This window comes from Lissotriton vulgaris, unplaced genomic scaffold (assembly GCF_964263255.1).
Source record: "Lissotriton vulgaris unplaced genomic scaffold, aLisVul1.2 SCAFFOLD_1428, whole genome shotgun sequence".
Taxonomy (NCBI): Eukaryota; Metazoa; Chordata; class Amphibia; order Caudata; family Salamandridae; genus Lissotriton; species Lissotriton vulgaris.
The window spans coordinates 501914-527208 of NW_028244621.1; the positions used below are offsets into that span (position 1 = coordinate 501914).

The window sequence follows — 25295 nt, forward strand, 5'->3', positions numbered from 1 at the left end:
GGCCATAGAAACAAAAGAGAAACAAAAACAAACTCCATCCCCCGACCCCCCACCCCGCATACCAGCAGAAGGCTACGGCCAACCCCCCCCCCCCTATAGGCATCCCTGTCGCCCCAACAACTGAAACCCCCATCTACGAGAAGGAGTAGGAGGACCCTCGCACCCGCCCCCCCCACCCCACCGCATCCCAGAAAAGTATGTGAGCTCCCCAAAAAGGAAGCGGCCATCTTCATATGTCCATCTAACCCCCACCCCCCCAAAATTACAATAACGATCCGAGTCCCACATCACCACCGGAATCACCAATACAGTAAAACAATCAGGCAATGCTCATCCTTGGCCAGTTCGAGTAGGAGTAAGCGAACTCCCCAACCCAACAGTTCCACAGGCAGACGAGCCTGGTGACCAAACCTGCTTCTTAAGAGCCACCCAAGTGCTCGGTGGAGGCAGCGGAACAATGACGACACCGCTTCTCCAGTAGTCGCTTTCCAATACTGAGAGTGCCCGGGGTTGTTGTTTGGTGGCTAGCACATGAGTCGGGAGAACAAAAATAATGTCAGTCGTGCAAATCCGGCCGGTGAGCTCACTGTCCACAAAATCCAGCACTTTGCGCCCCAGGGAGTCCTCGGTGTCCAATGACTGAACGTAGTCGGGTACCTGACCTATCATACTCCCATATGCGCCCCCAGGTCCCATTTCAGGAGCAATAGACGACAGTGAGTCATGGAGGACCAACAGTCTACGGCTCAAGGAGGAGTGAAAATCATTGATAGCCAGAAGGACATCTCCTAGTGTGTACTCCCTTTCTCCGCTGTCGGTGGTTGCAATGCTCCTCGCCCTTGGGGGACCCCCCGGACAGGATAGTACAGATCGTATCAGGCATCCGGGGTTTTATTGTCTCCTAGTAGTATATGTTGGGGTTGGAGCAGGAACACTTCAAAGCACTCAGTAGTACAGTACCATCAGCATCTTACAAGCCATGCTTAGGAGATAGATCCATATTCCGACACCGGCCTCAGCCGGCGGACGGTCACAGTGAGGGCCAGGTCTCTCCGGGAAGCCCACCGAAGAAGTCCGATGCGGGCTGCAGAACTGTCGTCAGGTTCCCGGGACGTCCACTGCAGGGAGAATCAGCAAAATGAGTGTTATGAGGCTCGGGGCACTTGCATCGTACTCCGCCTGTGTCCGCCAGCAAAATCGAGCGAGCTGCGACTCCCGTCGGGGTCCACCGGTCCCCCTTGCCCGGCCGTGACCGCTGTTGTTCGACTCCTCTCCGGCCACGTCACAACTCGAGGTCTCGGATTACAACCGGCACAGGCCACAATCTTCGCGTCGATTTTTCTCGGTCATCCGAGGCGACCGCTAACTCGGAGTTACACGGTCGGGCAGCGCGCCACCTTAGCTGTGCGGGGGTATGGTTTAGATGCAGGATCAATGTCAGGATGCTAGGGAGGTAGAGGGCGAGCAGCGGAGCCGGGCACCTAGGCGGCCATTTTGGACGCCGTCTTGGCTCCTCCCGAAAGAAGCTCGGCAGTGTTGTTGGTGAGGATGCCAGCTGTGACATTCAGGGCAGTTTCTACCGCTTGAGACAGATGTCTGATGGCTCGGCTGTTAGCCATCGGACCCCATAGCGGGACGAGCCGCTTTGCTGCGTCGAGGTACTGTGATGTGGCCGAGTCTGCTTGATCATTGTCTTTAGAACGCTTTTCTCGATGATGCTCTGCAGGGGCTGTGTAGGTTGGTGGCAAAACAAGGGCGATGTAGCACGTGCCACCCCCCCAGTTTCTCTGGAGCCAGGTGTAGGCTTTGGTTCCACAGACAAAGTACATATCAACAAATGCTAGAGGGTTGGCAGTGTTCAAAGTCCTTACAATGTTACAAGTGCTGTGACCCACATTCTTAGTCCCACGGCCTTCAATGCATACAAGGCCGGAGACGTTCACCACAGATAGGGCCACAGTCAGTGTTGCAGCAGTTCTTTTCTTCAGGTAGGAAAATGTGGGTATGACAGGATTATTGAACACTTGTGTTTCCACTCGTTCTTTGGATAGGACATTCATTGGGAATGTCGCATTGGAGGTGTGAGGGCAAAAGGGAGCGGTTTTTCTTCCTGTTTTGTTAAACCAGAACTCGCTGTAGAACTGAGCGATTGTCCCATCGGAAGTGGCCTTGTCTCTGTAACTTTTTTGTAGGAGCATCATCCAGGCAAGGTAAGATCTGTGAACAGAAAAGGTTGAAGGGATGAAAGGGATGGAGTGTTCAGTGGCATGTGGTAGCAGCCCATAGACCCAACAGTTAGTGGCATTTGTGGCAAGATTGTGCTGGGGCAGCATCTGCACGAAAAAATTATTCCAGAATTCTTAGCGTTGTTCTCGGAGATGTGGCAACAGTGATACCAGATAGTGTTCTTGAATGAATGAATGAATGAAGGCAGTCTTATATTGCGCAGACTTAGCCCGTGGGCATCAAGGCACGTAACAGAAATGAAAACATGATATGTGAGCCGAGAGCCAGCTTTCAGATACGCAGCTGTAAAAAGCCAGGTTTTTAATGTTTGCCTAAAAGGTCCGATAGAGGGTTGTGCTTTTCATTCCGGGGGGAGGGTGTTCCACAATTTAGGGGCCAGAACAGGCCCTTCCTCCCCACCTGACTCTACGAACCCGAGGAACAGTCAGGAGATTCTTGCTGGAGGAGCGTAGATTTCTGCTGGAAGTGTATGGAACCAATCCGAGATCGTTTACCTTCATAGCTTTCTCCAAATAGTGCCCCGTAGACAAGGCACAGGATCTTAAAAGAGATCCTGGCCTGAATCGGGAGCCAGTGCAGACTCTTCCTGGCTAAAGTGGCAGACGAGCGGCTGGGGACATCAAGGATAAACCTAGCTGCCGCATTTTGAACAGTCTGCAAGCGTTGTACCAGGCCTATGTTAATTCCCGAGTAGAGCGCATTGCAGTAGTCTAACCGGGATGTAACTAAGGCCACCACAGTCTGTTTGCGGGCTTTCAGGGAAAGATAGTGCGTAATTTTCCTCAAGGTCCTAATAACGACCCAGCAGGTGGAGACCGTTCTATTTACCTGCTGAGCCATAGCAAGAGACGTGTCCATCATCACGCCCAGATTCCGAGCGGATTTCGTGGGCCGTGGACACACTCCAAGGGATGGGGGCCACCAGTCGCTTGACCAGGCATCCTGGTCTCCACCGAAGATCAAGAACTCGGTTTTCTCTCCGTTCAGCTTCAGTGAGTTCAGAATCATCCACTGTGAAACTGCCTCCATGCAGTTCCTGAAGCTGAGAGCGGAGGTACTCTCCGAGTGGGGAGAGACCATAATTTGGGTGTCATCGGCGTATGACACCACCTCCATCCCAAAAGATCTTACTAACCTGGCAAGTGGGGCCACATATATGTTAAAACGAGTGGGGCTTAAAGCCGACACCTGTTGTACCCCACACTGCACAGGTTTAGCGGGGGACAGGAACTCTCCCAACTTGACCCTCTGATTGAGGAAGGAGGTCAGCAAGCTCAGCGCTTGGCCCTCTACCCCTATCTCCCTAAGACGAGCTGTTAAAGTGGGGGGAGACAGGGTGTTGAAAGCTGCTGTCAGGTCTAGCAGGACCAGTAAAGTAGTCTGTCCCTGATCGACCTTTGAGTGTATGTTATTAACAACCACAGAGAGGGCCGACTCAGTGCTATGGTGCTTCCTGAAGCCATGCTGCGACGGATCCAGAAGGCCAGAGGAATCGAGCAAGGCAGTTAGATGTTGATTAAGATGTGTCTCAAGCATCTTTGCTGGGGCCGGCAACAGTGAGATTGGTCGAAAGTTCTTTAATATCTCCGGATCTAGTGTCTGCTTTTTCAGCAAAGGCTTGACCACTGCCTTTTTCCAGGAAGCTGGAAGAATGCCTTCCGTTATAGCGTGGTTTATCACTTCAAGGTGGTAGGGCAGCAAAACTTCCCTACAGTCTTTCAGGATCCTAAGGGGGCAAGGGTCCAAAGGAGATCCAGATTTAATTCTATTCAGGAGCTGGTCTAGCTGCTGGGAAGTAAGAAGAGGGAAATTGGACAAACTATTCTCGGAGTCCTTTGTCCGCCAATCAGTGGGACATGGAGTCAGGAGAGGGGGGGAACCCAATATGTCCCTTTGTGATTCCAGAGAGGTATAAATATCCGCTATTTTTGAGTGGAAGAACACCAATATCTTATCGCACAATTTACAGGGTCAGGTGTTTGCAGAGTACAGAGGGAGTCAACAATCTTGAACAATTCCCTTGAGGAAGTGAGGGAGGCCGTTAAGTTGGAAAAATGGGCCTGCTTTTCCTCAATTATCTTCGTTTTGTACTCTCTTAGCAAGATTTTGTGCTTTTCCCTTTCTCTAGGATCCCAGCTTGTTCGCAGAGCCTCTCCTGCTTCCTACAGTCCTGTTTTAAAAGCCTGAGTGTCTCTGAGAACCATGGGGCCGATGGTCTCTTTCTAGCAGAGTAGCTGTAAGAAGCGGGGGCCAGAAGGTCCACCGCTCTTGCGATGGCGTTGGAGGGATCCAATGCAGCGTCATGGACCCCCCCCCAAGGGGGCAATCCTGATGTTGGCCATAAGAGAGGCCAGGGTATCATTGGAGATTCTCCTATAGCTCCGTTTAGGTTCCCTTCTCCTAGGGTGGCATGGCAGCGTGGAAGAAGAGGGGGATTTTAATTCCAAGGGGACAGCCAGGTGGTCTGACCACACAAGAGGAATGGGGGAGCCCGTTGTTCATTTGGGATCGTTGGAAAAAAAACCATCCAGTGTGTGGCCAGCTTGATGGGTAGGGCTATCCACCAGTTGCAGGAGACCATATGCGGCTAAGGAGTCCACCAGGGAACAGGTGTCACTGGAGCCTGTATCTTACAGATGGAAGTTCAAATCACCCATGACCGTTATTTGACCTACCAAAATAGGGCTCTAAGATATTGAGTAGGTTGTGACTAAAACCCGATCTAGGGCCCGGAGGCCTGTAAATCAGTAGGCCAGAAAAGGAAACCGAGGGGGAGGAGATTAAGGAAATGAAAATGGCCTGAAAGGGATCTGAGGGGGAAGAAAGGGTTTTAATGCGGCAGGTGGCAGAGATCTTCTAGAGGATACCCAATCCTCCTCCCCTTCGGCCAACTCTATCCATTCTGGCCAGCGCATAGCCCTCTGGGATAGCGTTAACCGTTTCGGGACCGGAAGAGGCAGAGGCCCATGTTTCTGTAATGAAGACCCATGTGGGCTTCCTGGCAGCGACAAAGTCATTAAATGCCATGTTGTTCTTTACTAAAGATCTAGCATTGATAAGAAAGCCCCCTTCTGAGGTGGTGTTAAGGGTCGAGGTAACAGCGGAAGACCGCGTAACTAAAGTGTCCGAAATTTTTTGCTCAGTAAATCCAATATAACAACAACAATGGAGGGGCCCCCGGAATGCCTCCGGGGTAAGCTTATGATGGCAGGAAAGTTTAGGGGGTTTAAGTGCAGCTACGTCCTGACACGAGTAGATGAAACTTACTCGTGGGCCTACAGAAATAGCAGCCTCTTCTGCAGCCCCGAGCGCGGACGGGCGCAGACGGGCTGGACTTAGGCGCGACTTCGGCGCGCGCCTGCTGATCGCGGAGAAAGACATCCGGGTTAAATAGGGGAGGACCTACGAGACAAAGCCCGCGTGACCCTAAGCAGCCAGTCAGGGCAGGAGAAACAGATATTCGCCGGCGCCCTCCACAACAAGCGGGAGATCCCGTGGTGGAACGGGGCGCTGACAGGGGCGGTGTAGGTAAGGTCAAGAGCGCGGCTTTGACACACAGTACCAATCACAGTATTTACAGTTTTTGAAATTCGGCAGTTTTAAAGTTTAAAATTTCACATGCAACATCGTAATCATGCCAATTCTTGGTGGTTGGTTGTATGGTAGGTGACATTGTTTTGTATGCAGGAGCATTCTCTTCAATGATCCAGAAGGTGACCATTAGAAGGAGACAGGTGAGACATGCTGCTACAAGTGCAATTGTCTTTGTGCTATGCAGGTTGGCATGTACGCCACCTTCTTCTATCACTTTCCCGCTGGACTAAAACCAGACTAAAATGGAGTCTGTGTCCATACACAATGCAGGAATAAGCAAGGAGTCCACATGTACCTCATGACTTATAATTCATCCAAGAAAAACAAGTTTTTAATGTCTGAACTCAAACTAGATGTCAGAACTTTGCAAAGAATGTGAATCTACAGCACTACATGCTACAAACAGATGCTTACATGGTAAGTAACATTTTCCTTCCCAGTAGGATACAGCATCCTCTATAAAAGCAAACCTGAAATTGAGGTGTAGACATTCGTAAGTCTTGGCACCATCAAGGACAATTGATTATTCTGCAACATAGGGAACCATGCTACAACAAGCCATGTACTGTGACACATCAGACAATTCCCCAATTTAGTTAGGGCTAGATAACACTTAGTTCCCCCATACCTTCACAATGGGTGGATGTTGATAGCCAAATACAACTGCTAGAAAGAAAAAGTGAATACAACTGCTAGAAAGAAAAAGTGAATATGAACACCTAGGGATGGGAACGATCATTCGGTTTCCTCAGCTCAGATGCTCTCAATCATAGGTATGGTAGCCCTGAGGGTGTTTGCAGAGGAGCTGCAATGCGAGAACTTGCATTGTTGACGTTGCTGTCAACAAAAGATTTATGATTGAGGGCCCCCGTCAGGGATGCTTTTCACTGTGGTGGTACGGCTGCAGACAACCTGCAGCAGAGGCAGTGCCTTGGTTCTGCTCGTGGTCGTGCTGCCCTACAGAGGAAATGTGTTGGTTTTGCTGGGTTTAAAAAGGATGGAGTGTGAAAAGCAGCTAATCTCCTGAGACCCCCAATGCTGCCCGGCGCAGGGTCACCTTTAACTCACTGTATTTACTATCAAAATAATGAGGCAGGCACTGGAAACTGGAAGACCAGAAACAAGTTTATTTCTCATGAGGAGAACCTGTCAACAGACACCGTGGTAATCTGCTGAGGTATTCTGATGGCAACTCCTTCTGGCTCCTCTTTATATACAGGTTTGACACTATGCATTTGTTTTATTTATCCTGGTTACAGGCTTGGAGTCTCCGCCCCGGGCAGGCTTGTCACACAAGCCCAACATTGTTCCATCCACATGGTTACACAAGCCTAACATTAATTCTCCTCCCACCCAGGTCAAAACAGACAATCTAATCTTGCAGCTGGACCTTGCTTCAGGGTCTAAAACATGTGAGACCGGCCAGATCTAAGAGGCCGTTCTGTTGATAAAAACAGCTCCCATTGTTGGCAAAAACAAGTCTTGCTGTGTGCAGTGCAATAAACCATGTTTGCAAGAGTCTGTTTGGTATTTGGAACCTGTTTGTGTAAGGTTGTCCATGGGTTTGCCTGTAAACAGAGAGGAGAGGAAAAACGAGCTTGTGGCAGCAAGTTGATGTTTGTCGTGGCAATAGTTTATAGCCGTGGAATACGGTCCTGAACTGACACCCCAGCCCCCTTCCAAATATGGGCTAGTTCACCATCTGCAGTGCAATACAGTTCCCGTCAAGCTCACTGTGAAACCCAGTAAAAATAAACACCTGTAAGAACCGGGACATGAGTTGCGCACAATTAATTCTGTGAGTTCTTTTTCTGTACAAGTAACTAACACTCTTGAGTTCCCTAAAATTTATGTAACATTATAACCCCTCTTAGCATTCAATATGCATACTTAGCAATCTGACTGGCATAGCAATGACTATTCCCGATTTTTCTGTTTTTCTTTCGTTTTTACCATTTGTAAACTAACTTACATAGACACCCATGCTGTCAAAGCATTGTATTTAAACTGTCAACGAAGCATACGCTTTTGTTTGCTGCTCGTGTTTACATTTGGGAATGTAGCTTTCTAATTGGTCACAAAATTCAAGCCTCCTTATGGAGACACACCGTGCCCCTCTCATTAGAGCGACGCACTCCCAGGCCTCGATCCCGCAAAACCACGCCCACCCAGAAGAGCTCCCTGGCCTCGCTCCGGCGAAACCACGCCCACCCGGAAGAGCGCCGAGGTCGTTACACAAGCTTTTAAACGCACTCACCGGCCCCGCTCTCCATCGTCGGGGTCTGGTTTGAGGAAATACCAGGTGTACAAGCGGGCTGCGAGTGCTGAGGGCGTGAGTAACAATAAGAGGATGATCGGACATAAACTACATTATCGAGCGAAGTCTAACCCGATTCTGTGCATTTCTAGCCTATTCTCTTTATCTTTAGGATGTGCCAGGGACACTCCAACCCCCCTCCTGAGACCCATGGTGCAGTTAGCGCCATACTTTAAAGTGAGATATGCTGTTTTTCATGAAACCTTTCATTGGGGGTCACTGACCTTTGGTCCATTGATCCCTTGAAGCACTCATACCGTTTTTTTAACCCCTATTGAGCCACTTTGGGCTTTTTTAAACACTTCTTTTCACTTCACTTCCCAGAGCAAGAGTTACCATCCCCATAGGGTCTGTGGATGGTGTTAATTCTAGTATCTAGTTTGGGAACACATTCAATGCCACTATTTTGGAGCACCATGAACAAAAAACGTTATGGCACAGCTCTACAACTAATTGTTTGTATGTCTTATGTGTTTGTTTGTTTTTTTGTTCCGCAGGTGCTGATATACTCCATAACTAGGAGTATTTTTTTGGAATGAGCATCCCGCTCTTCCACTTTTTTATGCACTTTATCACCTTTTTTTGTTAATTTTTCACTTTCACGCCCCCAGGTTAGGGTGGACGATTAGAGAGTCCATACCGCCGGGGTTTATCTCTGTCCTGACGAATGCCTAGGTAAATTGAAACCACCCCTAAGGCTGAAACATGTTCTGATTTAATTCTAAATTAACCATCCATTACCTTTGGCACTAAATTCAGACACATAAAGCCTTTTATTCGTGTCCTAGGGATCATTATTAAACTTTTTTGTAGATACCCTTTAGACACTTTTAATTTTAAGTTAACCTCACAACACGCCCATTTCACACAACCAGCTCCGCAGTCTCCTGGCGTCGCAGCACACCGAAGAGGCACTAGGTCTCTTCGGTGGGGCCCGATGATGAAGCATGACACTGACCAGGTCAGTGTGTGAGGACTTTCTTCTCCACCCAAATAGGGTGTGAATTCCACTAGTTGTTTCGCTCCATCTAGGAGGCTTTTTGGATACTTTAACCTCTCTTTTTTTGTTTATTGGAATAGTTTATAGCCCCCAGCTCACATACCAGGTTGTTCAGAGAGAAGCTAGTAAGGGCAGGGTGAAACAAAGATGACCAACGGAATACAAAATGGCTGTGATTGGTCAGAATGACTGCAATTTATGTGCACGTAAGAACTTCCATCAGACAAGATGGTGCAGGTAATGTTCACAATTGTAGTTATGCTTTTAACAGGAGATACCCCTATGCTTAGCAAAGGGATGGGGAACACTCATAAGGCAAAAACACAGAAGTCCCTATTTCTTAATACACAAGAGGACAAATACCTCAACCTGGACCAAGTGTCTTATTGTGATGTATAGATATTCTAACCTGAATCAAGCAATTGTCCCATGAAGAACAATGCCTTGCTCAAAACCACATATGCATTCATACCCATCAACAGTATAATATGACCAAAGTACCGCACACCATGCTGCGGGGTGCTTATTGTCCTTATGACGGGACAATGTGGAGTCTGGCTCCCCATTCGAATGCAAAAGTACAAGGGCTCAAACCGCAGTTCTTTCAGTTGCTTTCTTGTTGTATATGGATTTAGGACCCTAGTTTAATTTTCCAGATTCATGCCCATATATAGGTATAAATCACCCTATCCTTGCATAGGCATAGAAATCACAACCATATTTAGTCTTAGCCCATGCAGTCCAAATACGGCATGGCTACTTCCACTAGTTCTGAAAATCCACAACGATTTCTTGGAAAAACCCGCCTTCAACAGTCAGGGACTTCCCCTTGCTTGAATATTAGTTTATCCAAGAAATCATGGAGTTTTCAAAGAACTGAGTCTTTGATGACGTTGTTATGTCCAACCTTACGTCAATCTCTGTACTTTCAAGGTATAAATATGCCCACACTTGCCCAGGCAAACACACGGTGGTTCAGAGCAGTTCAACTATCTACCTACACAACACAGCTCGCCGCAGAAAGTGCCGAAGGAAGCCGACCCATCCAGCAGACGCACTGAGAGACTCTGTCCTTTTTCCTGCCGAGAAATCCAGCTCCAGTGTTTCCAGGCTACCCTTGCGGGTTGCTGGGAAATAGAGTCCTGAGAGAGAGATACAAGACCTCCTTCATTCTAAAACCAAGGTACGGAGCTGATTAGACTCTTAGAGAATTCTTGGAGAGATTCTTTGCAAAGAATACTAAACTTAAGCTACACCTCACTTACTTCTTCCCTCGTACTAGACCTAGGTTAGGTTCACCGGGGTAGGCGTATTTTAGAAGCACCAGTTGAGTACTTTTAGTCATTATTTATTAATGTATGTATCTTATGTTATTTTATATGGCTTAGAAACCATACCATGCTTTTACAGTATTATTTTATAATACTCTTCATACTGTACGCATTGTACTTTGCAACCAGTATTACGATTGTAGCAGTTAATTTTTTATGCATGAGAAAGAAGACTGTTCAATAAATGCCTTTTATTGAAAACGCCTGTGTCTCTCTATTTCTCTGCACCTCTGGTGAAACGAAGCATCCACGATTGACTGAGTGAAATATCTATCTATTGTTTCCACGACTCTAGAGATACATTTCTTATTCTTGGGAAACAAAGTTGTCATGTTTATGCGGTTGTCAGAAACAAATCCCATCTTGTTTATTCAAGAAAGTTTCTAGTGACCTCTGAGCTTGCTGGCACTCACAATTAAGTCTAGTATATTCAATAGAGATCTAGTAGACCTCAGTCCTACGTCAAATCTATAGGATATATTATTCCAATGCGCAGAACCTATTGGGAATATAGGAACTGCACTACATTCTAAATGAAAGTAAGTTGCTTTTGTTTTTTTGGAAGCAAGAGCTGGTGCCAAGAAGTCTTCTTTTATTTTTTATTTGGCAATTTATTTCTTGTGTGAAGTTAGTGCCCATGGTGTATCCAATGACTTGGTATGCAGGTATTCAATGGAAGCTGGGGTTCGCAGACGTCGAGGTCCATGTAATTGACCCAGGTTTGCACTATTTCTTATTTGTATTTTTTTGGCACATAAATGGAATTTTGTCATGGTAGGATTGAGCTTCAGGTAGGCAGCTGACAGTCTTTGAACTCATTTGGCAAAATCTCAGGAGCGGACTGCTTATTCTCCTTGTGCATGAAGAGCATTATGAACATGGTCACTGACTCAGTAGCTGATAGGTCTGTACTTGGGTGTGCTGTATGAGATCTGCTTGGTCGTGTGAGAGGCACAGGCCCTCTGCATGCAAAGATTCATCGTCCCTTATTTAGCCATTGGAATTGTGTATAAACTGCTTGCCTGCAGTACCTCCTAGAAGTTAGGAGGCAGTAGAGGTGAGATGTTGGAATTGTCGGAGTATTATATGGGTCAAACATCTGGCTGGCCATTCATGACTCCTGGGATTTATTTTTTGTCCAGTGGGGGAGAGGGTGAGTTTATGGATATTTCCTTTGACTCATATGACCTTCCTATTCTACTTATTTTGTGTTGCCCTTTTATTTATCCCCATTCTTTGATTGTGTTGGACTAACTTGTTGTTGAAGCTGCTTGTTGTAAGGAACACCATTACAGTGCTAACTCCTTCCTATATTTCAGTAGTCTGTATTTTTTTACCTACCTGCTTGTGTTGATGCAGTTTCTACTTTTCTGATTAAGTGTAATCTCTATTGCTTATTTTTAACTCTGAATAAAGAATTACTATAAACAATTAGTAAAGTTGGATGCACCCTACAGAAAGTTGTTATAGGGGTCCTGGACTTGCTTGCTTTTTATACCAGACATAGCTGACCTCTCCATAAATGTTGCCCAATTTTTTTATTTTTTTTTTAGAATACTGATGGAGTGAACTTTTATAATATTTTAACGAAAGACTCCCCAATGACCAAAGATGCTCTCAAATCTTTAATAGCCAAGGATTCTAAATTTGGAAACCTTCGTCTTGGTAAGTTGACCAAAATAGGAAGACACTGATTTTATTGCTGAGGATTGAATGTTGTTTTCTTTTAAGGTACAAATTGTCTGTAACATTTTTGCCAAAGGAAAATCTATATTTGCACAGGTGAAAGCTAGTTAAAAATTACTGATCTTAAAAAGTGCCTCTATGACTCTGTTTGAAGAATGGGTATGGAACTTCCTCATTGGTTATTCATGTTTGAACGCAAGTAGGATACTGTAACAGTTTGCATATTAGTCAATGTGACTTAGGAGTCTCAAAAGTTGATTTCACATAGTATTTCTTTATTTCTCTGTGATGCAGCAGATGTTGGACAGAATGACTCTATGCTTAACAAAGTTAATGCTTGGTTCATCAAATGTAGATTTTTTGAGTGACTGTTTTGAACTCTTTTCATAAGTTTTTGAGAAACTACAAAAACCAACATTTATACTTTGGTACTTAGTTTTGTAACATGGCATTGTTTTGCCTCTAACTTGTAAACCTATTTCTGACCTTAACCATGCATTGGTGCTGGTATGTACTACAGGGCAAACCTGTATTCAGTAATTGCTGATAGCATTTCTGTTTTCTACATAGGAAAGGCATTTTTGGGAGATTAATGCCCATAATAACAAACCCACACAAACCATTCCAAAAACTAAACACGTTAACCAACCTTTGATTTTAGAAATTGGATGAAGATTGACAATGAGGGAGAGTGAGAAGGGTATCCAAAAGACGGAAGCTTTTTTGAAATTCTCTTATGGAATTCTTGTAAAGTGAGAATGCGAAAACTGCTTTCCAGAACCCATTTTCAGTGAGTACTAAAGAGGTACTCAGTACAAAATGCCACCAAAGGGCCACACCTTAGGCACATCGCTCAGTGTTGTGCGATGTTTACTTCTTCTGCTTCACTTTGATTGACCTCTACTTCCCACGCATTATTTTGACAGCACTTGACTTTGCCTAGAAGTACAGCGTTGCAGGATCACTTTACCTATAGTATCCTGAAAATCATTTTTATGGTAGGTATAATGTAGATTAGGGTTAAAAAGTCACTGAACTATCAGTAATAATTTATATTAATATGGTTGTATTATACAGGGTTTAGTTTAGTATTAAGGCAGGCTATGGTAAGAATAAATGTAACACGATGTACGTTCATTTACTTTGAATATTTAAATTGAATTAATTATATCGCTCTAGACTGCTATATATGCTACAATAAGTTTAGTATTTTATGAACTATTTACATGGCTTAAAATAAGGTCACATTTTCTTCATTCTGGTTTAATTTAGGGTTGTGGTTAGCTTTAACAATAAATTATACAATTTTAACGTAAAATATATATATAATGTAATTTAGTTTGTTGATAAAATTTACAATTGATGATATTTAATGCAAATAAATTACAAATAAGATTAATGGAATTGGAATTTAGATAATCTTTAGGGCTAGAGGATGATGTGAAGATTGGCTAAAGCTGTGCGGGGCTAAGTAAAACTAATTTTCGTGTTATAGATAAGTGGGAGAAGTAAATGTGGGGAAAGGAAAGACTTACAACCCTCTCTATTGGCATGTGAACCAATGCAAATTGAAGTAGTTTACTTGCCATTGTTAAAGGAAGAAAAGAAGAAGAAATATAAACAGAATTTGTCTGATATTTTGTGAAAGAATACATGCTGAAACTCAAGAACCAGCCCCCTTTTAAGACCACAGCCTAGACTTGACCGTAAAAAGAGGATGTTGCGGGAAACTAACAAGCTGTCATATTCTCACCACCTAACTGCATATAACATGCCTTTCGTATCTCATGTGTAAGACTGACATGGGTCAGATGACTTTGGCCAGATGACTTTGGCCATGAGGCAATAGCATACCTACTTTTCTCAATTCATATTGCAGTTCCCAATTCATGCCATGGTTCTGGCCCTCTCGCTCTATGCCTGGCTCCTCAGCTGCTACTACGTGCAGACCAAGCAAACATTTAAATCATAGGTGGCATAATATTTGCAGGAACCTCTGGCTGACAGATCTCATTTACAATATCTAGGACCATGCCTTCACTGCAATATCCCTATTCTATTATCTGTATGGATTTCATTGTATAATGGTACCTCTTGAAACATCCAGGTCTAAACCTATATCTTCATAAAGGATGAAGTTCATTTAAACTGGGCATGTCAGCAAGCGCAGCAAAAATTACAAATTACCAGGCAAACAATATAAAAAGTATGCAATCTCCTGCAGTACCCCAAAACCATCCTAAATTTTGGGTGGTGGTGTTGGGGGGGGGGGGGGGGTTTGGGGGGGTTTGGGGGGGGGGGGGGTTTGGGGGTGTTTGGGGGGGGGGGTTTGGGGGGGGGCTAAATGCTGGTTAGCTGCTAAAGAGTTATTTGTGATGACTGTGCAGGTTGCATTACAAACACATTGCATGACATCCAGTCGTGAAAATTATTAATTTTACAGTCATGTGGTTAATGCTGCTCGCCTTTCTCAGGCTACATCCTGTCCTGTTTTTCATATAGCCTTCTTAAAACCAGATTCACCACAAATACCCCCTCCGCCTCACTACGTTTTGAGGTGTGGGCTTTGAAAATGTGAAACTGAGCCAATGGAAAGCTTAGTCCCATGCTAGGCTGATTAGATGCCCGATCTTTCACAGAAATGAGAGAGACTGGCCTCATAAGGTATAGGAGACTGGAGGGTATCCACAAGGACTTTATTAGTTGGAGGGAGGAAGATGCGCATCAGCACTTTACTAGTGGGAGGCAAGAAGGAGTTAAGTCAGGCCAAGGGTTTCCTTTTGGTGGTGGTAACTGGGTGTTGCAAGGTCACTTTAGGAAGGGTTGTTGGGCCATTGGTAGTTGGTAGGGTTGGTTGTCTTGTATTCTAAGACAGCCTACATGTTTTTTCTGGATTTGGCTCAAGATAAGAAGCGCAGCTTTCGAAGATTATTACTATGCCACGTTGTCAAGTTATTATTGGTGACGTAACTTATGATGATTTTATTTTTTCATTTAATATATTGACAGGAAGACCGGTGCATTCCATTTTATTAAATTCACCTTTCAAAATAAAAAGATTTATAAAAAAGAATATATGAAGTAGGATGTTGTAAGTTATACTTTCTGCCTGAAGCTCCGGTTGGCTCATTAGCATTAATTTGCCTGGGCAGCACTACCTGCCAGTGCTTCACGTTGAGTAGAAGTGAAACTGCTTTTAAGCAGGACCAACGGATTAGGCCTTTTGGCAGGATGGTCAGGGTGTGAGTTATGCTGCTCATCTTTTCTCAGGAAGGCCATTTGGGAGCATCCAGAAACGTCATTAACTTGAAATTTGCTTATTCATAGTTTAATGTAAAGTAAAATCTTGGGAAGAGGCCCCTTTTTGATACAAGGGTACGCTCTAGCCATCATGACTCCACTCACAGTGGGGGTGGGAACTGGTTAATGAAACTCTTTGAAGTGGATAGGAAGGCATTGGCTCCTCATTACCCTAAACAGACTCTTAAATGGACCAAACATTGCTCCCAGAGGAAGAAAGTTCTCTTCCAGGGGATCCTCGTCAATAGTCATAAGCATTAGAATATTCCCGCCCATGCGCGGGACCCCGAAAAACACTATATTATATGTGCCCCACATATATATACTCATATATATATATAAACCATGCAATAGCAGCCAAATCACATCAGAGCTGAAATATGCTGTGAAGAATTTCCACCATACATGAATAATATGCATTAGAAACATGAGAAACAACACCAAAGATTGTTTAGAAACTGTTTTAATGCTCAGATAGCAGTAGAAATTCTTATAACTCACAAAGCATAGAAAGCTCCCAGGCTGCATTGCAAACACAGTCTAAAAAGACTGAAAAGCTAACCTGTAGCTGCATAGCAATAAACTAACACTGTGCCTTTAAGGCACCCACGACCCCCAGTATCCCATCATGCCTCAGGGGTGACAGTTATGTCAGTTGTTCTTTCCGGCTCCTTCAGGAAGGATCCTGGTTACACAGCTCCACTAATTTCTGTTTTCTGACAGAAAATTACTTCACTTTTAACAACTTTTTTACTTACTTTGCCATTTAACATCTAGTCAAGTAAGAAACTGTCTTTTTCAATCAGTTTAGTGAACATTTTCATCTGAGAATGCCTTCACTTTTTGACAATTGTCCTTCTTGTGGAAACAAGAAGGCAAAATCGGACAACCACGACGTCTGGATCCTGTGTCTGCCTGAGGAACATGATCCAGGTACCTGTCCTCATTGTGAGCACCTGTCAGGAAGAACTCTCAAAGACAGGGAGAGGATTCGCATTGATGGCCTCGCTCACAGGTCATCCAGAGGAAGGTCTCCGGTGAAGAAGGGCTCCAAGAAGGCTAAAACATCTTCAAAAGAGAAGTCTTCACACCCTTCAGCTTCAGCGTCGGGCTCGGCGCTGAGAAAAGAACCACCGGTGGGTCCTCTATCTTCAAAACTACCGTCGAAAAGAAGACCAGGTACGTCGACGACGTCGAAGAATCCAGTTCCGTCGTCGAAATCCCCTCCGCCGCCGTCAATCAGGCGCGAACGGCGTCTAGGGAGGTCACTCCTCTGCCACCGTCAACCAGGTGACGGTCGACGTCGAGATCCAGGACCCCTCCGCCGGCGTCAACCCGGCGACGATCGGTGTCGAGGGAGGTCGTTCCATCGCTGTCGTCATCCAGGTGACGACCAGCGTCAAAAAGTGTGACCCCCTCCGCCGTCGTCTAAGAAACGACGTTCGGCGTCGAGGAACAAGACGCCTCCGCCGTCGACAACAAAACATCGTTCGGCGTCTCGTCGATGCTCGGCGTCGAGGGTGACCAATACCCCTCCGCCGTCGCGCACAGACATTCGACGTTGAGAGACAGGACTCCGTCGACGGCTGGTCATTGCCGTTCGGCGTCGAGAGAGGTTCCGCCGACGGCTGCTCATCGCCGTTCGGCGTAGAGAGATCGTAGATCCTCGCATCGATCGCCGTCGAAGCATTCGACGTCGAGATTGATGGATCCGCCGACTCCCCAGAGGCATTCGGCGTCGAGAGAAAGACATCCAACGCCGGAACGCTCAACGTCGAGGCATTCAGAAAGAGCTCGATCGTCGTCGAGAAACTCTGTAATCATGGTGACGGAGTCCGCTTCTCGCCATTCCACGTCACAGTCTTCTGGCTCTGACAACATCCTCAAGATCCAGAAGTCCTGTCCACAGATCGCCTGTACGGCAGCCAGATCCTTCGGCTGCGGAGGTCAGACTGTCACCTAGATGGTACAAGTCTTTGGATCATTGGCGAGAGTCAGGGGCTGCCAGACGTATGCAGGAGTATGTCAGTCCTCAGCACAGATCTCCTATCCAGAGGCTGGTGGAGGAAGTGGACAGACGTAGTCCACCCAGGCGCCAAGCTAGCAGATCGCCTGTGAGACGATCAACCAGATCCCGCTCTCCCAGAAGGGAAGATCCGGTTACATCTCGTTCTCCCAGAAGAGAGGATCCGCCCAGAAGGAAAGATCTGGTCAGATCTCGCTCTCCTAGAAGGGAGGAACACCCAAGGAGATCACGGGAGAGGAGGCACGGTGCGCACCGTAGACGTCTAAGAACTCCTGTCTACTTCATCTACCTCTTCTACCAGGTCTTCCAAGAGGGATTACTCTCCTACGATAATGGATAGCCCGGTTTCTAGATCCTCTCCAGTGGATGACATAGGCACTTACCTAGATGTCCTACAAAGGGAGCTCAGAAACTGAACATTGAGATGTCTGTCCCCCAGGTGGCTACGACAGTAATTTTTGAAACTTTGCACAAAAAATCTGTCTCTCGCCCGCTGCTGCCTTTGGTCCCGGGGATAATGGATCCGGTCAAGGACGTTTTCCTTACTCCAGCAACCATCAGAGCGGTGCTGGGCCGCATACAGAAGAAGTACAAACCAGCTTCATCTGACCCAGTTTTTGTACAATCTGACCCTCCAGCGGACTCTGTGATAGTGGTAGCTGCAAGGAAGACGCATGCAGTTGCTGCTTCCTCTTCAGCACCACCAGATAAGGACAGCAAGTCACAAGACTCATGGGGTCACAAGGTGTGCAATTTAGCTGCCTCCACACTGAAAGTCTCGAGTGCGGCCGCACTGTTGGGCAGATACGATAGAGCCTTATGGGACTCAATGGAAAGGTTTAAGTCAAAGCTTCCAAAAGGAACACCAGAAGGACTTCGAAGAAACTATGACAGAAGGATGTCTGGTGGCGAACCAGTTGATAAGCACTGCAGCAGACGGTACAGTTCTCGCGGCACACTCCTACTCGCGTGCGGTTTGTGCCAGGAGGTCAGCTTGGTTGCGTCTCACAGGTTTGAACCCGGATGCTCAACACCGCATCCTAAATCTCCATTTTTCGGGGTCCTCTCTCTTCGGACAACATGCTGACGAAGAGATGACTCGTATGAAGACAGAGCTGGATACAGTAAAGGCGGTGGGTCTGGAAAAGAAAGAGTTCAAACGCCGTTTCAAGACCAGCAAGGGAAGAGGGGCTCAACAGAGGGTTCAAACCCCTCAGTGGTCCCAAAATAAGAACCAGGGTAAATCCCAGTTTCGAGGAAAATCCAACAGAGGTAGAGGAGCTCACCAGCAGTCCTCTACCACAACGAGAGGAGGAAAGGCCTGAGCAGTGGCTTCCTCTGGCGCCGTTGCCCACTCCAGTGGGAGGAAGTGCTTCACAACACCTGACAGAGTGGGTCAGCATCACAAAAGATCAATGGGTGCTGAATATACTGCGCAATGGATACATGCTACGTTTCTGTGCGCTTCCAAGGAGCATTCCTCCGAAGGGATCTTGCCCTCACCAGCTAAGCTTGCTCAGGAGAGAGGTAAAAATCCTGCTACAAAAAAAGAGCTATAGAGGAAGTTCCCCCCCTCTCAAAGGGGAAAGGGAGTTTACTCCAGATACTTTCTTGTCCCCAAAAGAGATCAGGAGGACAAATTCAGGCCCATACTCTATCTTCGTCTCCTAAACAAAGTCATCGTAAAAGAAAAGTTCTGCATGTTAGCTCTTCACCAAATATGCCCACATCTTCAAACCGGAGATTGGATGTGTTCGGTGGATCTGCAAGATGCATACTTTCACATTCCAATTGCACTACGGCATCGCAAGTACTTGAGGTTTGTCGTAGGAAACAAACACTACCAGTACAAGGTGCTACCCTTCGGACTCAAGTCCGCACCATGAGTCTTCACCAAATGCATGGCAGTGGTGGCGGCTTTTCTTCACAAGAAGGGACTCTTCATCTATCCGTACCTGGACGACTGGCTCCTAAAGGGTCCATCTCCGGTACGGGTAGCACACGATCTGCAACTTTGCCTGCACCAGTTGCACAGGCTCAGTCTCCATGTAAACCTGGAGAAGTCAGTCCAGCGGCCGACACAGTCCATCCACTACCTAGGCTCCGTTCTGGACACAAAATTGGGAAAAGCGTTTCCTTCGGAGGAGAGACTTTTTTCCATGAGACAGAAATGTGGGATTCTTCTAGAGTCTCGGTTTCCAACAACCTGACAAGTAGCATCCCTGCTGGATTCCATGGCGTCCTGCATTTTTCTTATCCCAAACGGCAGGCTGAGAATGCGGTCTCTGCAACAGGCTCTCGAAGACCAGTGGGACCAAGTGACAGGGCGTTGGGAAGATCGTATCACTCTTTGTCAAGCAACGAAGGATGCCATCAAATGGTGGACTCGGACGAGGAATGTGCTGTGGGAGTACCTTTTCACCAACCTCTTCCTTCCCAGTCTACAGTGACGGATGCCTCTCTGCAAGGCTAGGGAGCGCACATGGGTCCGCTTCAGATTCAGGGTCAGTGGTCTGCGCAGGAGCAGACATACCACATCAACTTGCTGGAGCTCAGAGCGGTGTTTCTAGCTCTCAAAGCTTTCTTTCCAGCAATCAAGTCCAACTCAGTCCTAGTTCAGATGGACAATACGACGACCATGTTCTATCTGAACAAACAAGGAGGCACGCAATCTCGCCCATTCTCCCGAGAGGCTCAAACCATCTGGCTCTGGCTTCTCTCTCTCTCTCGAGGCCTCACAGTAGTGGCGGTGCACCCTCCAGGCGAATTGAACGTCAAAGCAGACGCACTCAGCAGGCACTTCGAAGATCAGCCAGACTGGGTGCTAAATGACGAAGTAGTAGAAGAGCTTTTTTGTTGCTGGGGTTGTCCGGACATAGACTTGTTTGCAGACGACGAAAACACCAAATGCCACGCCTTCGCGTCCAGGTTCCACCGGCCAGGGACGCAGGGGAATGCTCTCCTGATGGATTGGTCGGCAACATTCGCTTACGCGTTTCCTCCCCTGGCTCTGATTCCGAAGGTAGTGTCCAAGCTCCTCAGGTCGGACATGGAGATGATCTTGATAGCTCCGGATTGACCACGGCAGTGGTGGTACCCGGACCTTCTGCATCTGTCTTTGTGTCCACACAGACGACTTCCTTGCAGGCCGGACCTGTTGAGCAAGATGAACGGGAGGATACTTCATCCCAACCGCCCATCACTGAACCTAACAGCATGGCACCTGAGGTCCTGCAATATGGACATCTGAACTTGCCTCCCGAATGCATGCACATTTTAAAGGAGGCTAAGAGGCCTTCCACGAGAGCGTCCTATGCGTTCAAGTGGAAAAGGTTTTATATATGGTGTAGAGATCATCACCTGGATCCTACTAAAGGGCAGGAGGAGATAATTCTGCCATACGTCCTTTCCTTGGCAACTTCTGGATTGAAATATGCTTCCCTTAGAGTGCATCTGTCAGCTATAGTAGCGTACAGGAAATCGCCTAATCGGATTTCTTTCTTTCAGGTTCCGGTGGTTAAGGACTTCCTCCAGGGATTGAAAAAAAAGTCTATCCCCCTGTGCGAAATCCTTCTCCTCTTTGGGAATTTGACCTGGTTCTATCCAGGTTAAAGTCACCTCCTTTCGAACCTATCCACAAGGCCTCTTTGCAACATCTATCTTGGAAAGCAGCCTTTTTAGTAGCAATGACATCAGCGCGCAGAGTAAGCGAGATACAAGCGCTCTGTGCGAAGGAACCATATACTGTTTTCCATCACAATAGGGTGGTCCTGAGGTCTCCCCCATCCTTCTTGCTTAAGGTGGTTTCTGATTTTCATATAAATCAGTCCATCTCCCTCCCTTCCTTTTTTCCAAATCCAGCGACCCCAGCAGAGCGGTCATTGCACTCCTTGGATTTAAAGAGAGTGCTCAAGTTCTATTTGGAAAAAACCAAGGGAATCAGGAAGTCGGATCAGCTGTTCGTGAACTATGGTTCAATGAGAACGGGCTTTCCAGCGGCCTAGAGGTCCATCTCTAGATGGATTGTCTCCTGCATTAAATTGGCCTACCAGCTTGCAGGCAAGCCTTTATTGGTGTCACGCAAAGCGCATTCTACCAGAGGGAAAGCGGCCACAGTGGCCTTCTTGCACGACATTCCAATGTCAGAAATATGCAAGGCTGCAACTTGGAAATCAGTTCATACCTTTACGAGGCATTACTGTCTAGAATCTGATTCCAGGGCCGATACTCAAGTACGACAAGCCTCTTTGAGGAATCTATTTGGGTAGCCTGCGGCCTGTACGAGCTTAGTTGTTACTAGGCTTAGTAAGGTTATTGCTGTATTGTTACTCCTTTTGCCCGCAGGGAGATGAGGTGAGGCTTGCTATTCTATTCTAATGCTTATGACTATTGATGAGGATCCCCTGGAAGAGAAGGATTAGTTACTTACCTGTAATCCTAGTTCTCTTCCAGGGGTATCCTCATCAAAGTCATAAGCAACCCTCCCGCCTGTCCGTGCAAAGGACATTCTTTAATAAGGAGATATTGTTAACCTACTTGTTATTGGGTTTTTTCAGTCTCCGAAAAGAACAACTGACCTAACTGTCACCCCTGAGGCATGATGGGATACTGGGGGTCATGGGTGCCTTAAAGGCACGGTGTCAGTTTATTGCTATGCAGCTACAGGTTAGCTTTTCAGTCTTTTTAGACTGTGTGTTTGCAATGCAGCCTGGGAGTTTTCTATGCTTTCAGTGAGTTATAAGAATTTCTACTGCTATCTGAACATTAAAACAGTTTCTAAACAATCTTTGGTGTTGTTTCTAATGCATATTATTCATGTATGGTGGAAATTCTTCACAGCATATTTCAGCTCTGATGTTATTTGGCTGCTATTGCATGTTTTTTATATATATAGTTTTATATATATATGAGTATATATATGTGAGGCACATATAATATAGTGTTTCCGGGGTCCCGCACATGGGCGGGAATATTCTAATGCTTATGACTTTGATGAGGATACCCCTGGAAGAGAACTAGGATTACAGGTAAGTAACTAATCCTTCCTGCCATATAAATTTTCCCTGAGAATAGTGCACTGTGCGATAGCTTGCAGTAATGCACACAGGATGTGCTGAAAAACTATGAAGGTTTTCCCTTTGGGAATGTTGTTTCCATTGGTTAGAGAATGAACTCTCACACTAACAAGTGGACTCAAGATAAGTGTCACCACACACATCTCCTCCGAAGACCAGTGGAAGAACTGAAAATAAAGAAGCCTGCGACTTGGGTGGAGACTTGATAGGTTAGATTGGCACTCACTTGCACTCAGGACTGAGAAGTGAATCCGCTGGCTTACCTCCTGTGTGGCTACAGGGAAACCACTGGGCGCTAGAGGCCATTCTTGAAAGTCACCAGTAGGCCAGTTACAAGTGGATCCTGCTGTTGGCCTCTCCTGGAGTGAGTCCTGCTTCCTAAATGCTATCGCTCAGGTCCTAGAAGCCATTAGGAGTGGCCAATAGGAGTTGCTCCAAAAAGACAAAAATGTTGGAGCTTTAGAATTTTTTTGACCTCCGTTGGAATATGACTAAATACCAAGGCAATCCAACTAGGGCTTAGCCATAGTAGACATAAAAAACAAGGGTTTTCCCTGTTGAGAGCTTTTTGTAGCACAAATTTAGACTTCAGTAGACCCTTGTGGCTTTAGTATCCTGCTTGGGTGTACCCTACAGATTACCAGCTTGTTCTGCTGTAGTTTTCAAAATCCCAAAAAAGAGCGCAAGTCCTAGTGTAGAAATCTTGACCAGTCCATGGACACTCCAGATATCTAACAGATGAGAGGAATCCTTTGGGTGTGAAATATACATGTTACTGCCTAACCAATAACCTCTTCAAGACTTTGTCCTAAGCATATTCGAGTTTGAGAGCACTTTGTCGGAGACAGATTCAACCTTACCCAACTGGATGATTTCTACTTTCAGAAAAAAAGACTACATGTAAAGGTAAACATTTTTATTGGGTTGATTCAGTAGGCTTAACTGATCTTCGGTGCTTTGCTGCCAGCCTAAACTTGCACTTAGTTCCTGGTAAAAGGCACCCATAGACACTCTACTGTTTATAGGACCTTTTTAACTTTAGATAATTTACAGCTCCAGTTTTCTCTTTCATACATAACAAGCAAGTGGGGACACTGTTTTATTATTTTTTTAGGTCTTTGATCATTGGCGGCCTCCAAAAATAAAAAGAACTAGTTGCATGGCCTTTTTCTCCGGAAGATTCTGTAACTCGGTTGTGGGAGGATAGATAAACGAGAGCTAAATCATATGTGCCTTCTTGATTTTGTTCCCACCGATCCTTTGCTTTATTGAATTGGTACGAGAAATTGACTCAAATACTATGCTCTAGCTGTTTCAGCTTGCTGAGGTTACAGGCCATCAAGCCACACATTTCTCATCCTCCTTTTCACAATTCTTTTGTTCAGTAGGTTATCCTCCCATAATGCTTGCACTTTAACACATCAAGTCCACCGCAGAACCAGTGATTTAGTATAATAATCAGTTGTTACCCATTCAGAAGACCACACAAGTAACCCAACAAAATCAAAACGGTCCTTCAAGGTGTATGTTGTCTCCTTTTGTCATACATCACCAACATAAGTTCCGGTGACCAGGTGTGGCATTCACTAAAAATATAAAACTGAAAGGTACCCTGAAGTTTCTCAGCCTAAGTACATGAACCTTATTCTGTATTATGGATAAAAAATCAGATGGTGATATAATTAGATTTGTTAGCAATTTTACATATCATCCTATGTGCCTTGTCTCATTAGTAAAGGCCATCCATAATGGCACCAGAACTCATACTCCATCACCACCAGTCATTGTAGAACAAAACCTTGCATTTGAAGTCCGAAGAGTTTGTGACTCAAAACTTTTCAGGAGACTTTTTATGTTGTTGGCGGACTGGAAAGGGTATGGTCCTGAAGGTAGTGACCCGAATCTGGTCACCCGGGTCACTGGCGACCTCCTCTTAGCCTTCCTAGAAATTAAGAGTTGGTGACGCAGTAGAGAATACAAACCTAGTTATTTTATTGTAAATGCGCTGCAGCGGAGCCCAGTCTGACCATTCTCCTGAGATGACTGCTGAGGGACTGCCTTTTCCCAGCATAAAGCTAACAGTTCTAAATTTCTACAACTGGGCAGTGACACAGCCACTCTGTAACTTTCCACAGGGAGACAGCTTAAACAAAGGGGCACACAAAAGATGAGCTAAGATTCAAGAGTCTGAGACCGGCACACACTATCTGTCTGGCAAGTTCATTCAGTATGTGCTTGCAGCTTGTAGTGAGAGTGAATCTCTATCTGAAGGGAAAGGTATGCGTTAACGAGCGACTTTCTCATACTTAAGTGAGGCCTAACCTTGGAGATGCATATGCACCCCAGCAGTTTTCTGATGAGGCAAGTAACACAAGACAGAAGCTTAGTTTCAATCGTAGAGCAAAATGGCGGCTATTAAATAAAATGGCATCATCAATGCTAACTTAACACAGCATAGAATACAAGCAATAGGAGAATAACGTTTTCAATTCTAACATACCCTCCTTTTAGCATTCATAGCTAATATTATTACTGACATTAGGTAGGGTCTTTACAATTTTAAAAGAAAAATGGGGGGAAAAAAATGCTCAGAAACAGGCACCATTTAGTAACTTATTTGGCTACAGCAAAGGCTGAAGGCTGAACATCCATACAATATGTAACAGACACCTGTCAAAGCTAGACATACTTCATTAATATCCAAAAATACTCTTGTTAT

At 45.7% G+C, this 25295-nt stretch overlaps 1 protein-coding gene across 1 annotated transcript in view; it reads left to right on the forward strand.

Moving 5' to 3' along the window:
- Positions 1-25295, forward strand: part of LOC147667184 (retinoid-inducible serine carboxypeptidase-like) — a 236926-nt gene that overhangs the window by 119686 nt on the left and 91945 nt on the right. The window contains exon 9 of the mRNA XM_086948868.1: positions 12043-12154. Coding sequence (XP_086804994.1) covers positions 12043-12154 — 112 coding nt within the window. The remainder of the gene's footprint in view (positions 1-12042; positions 12155-25295) is intronic.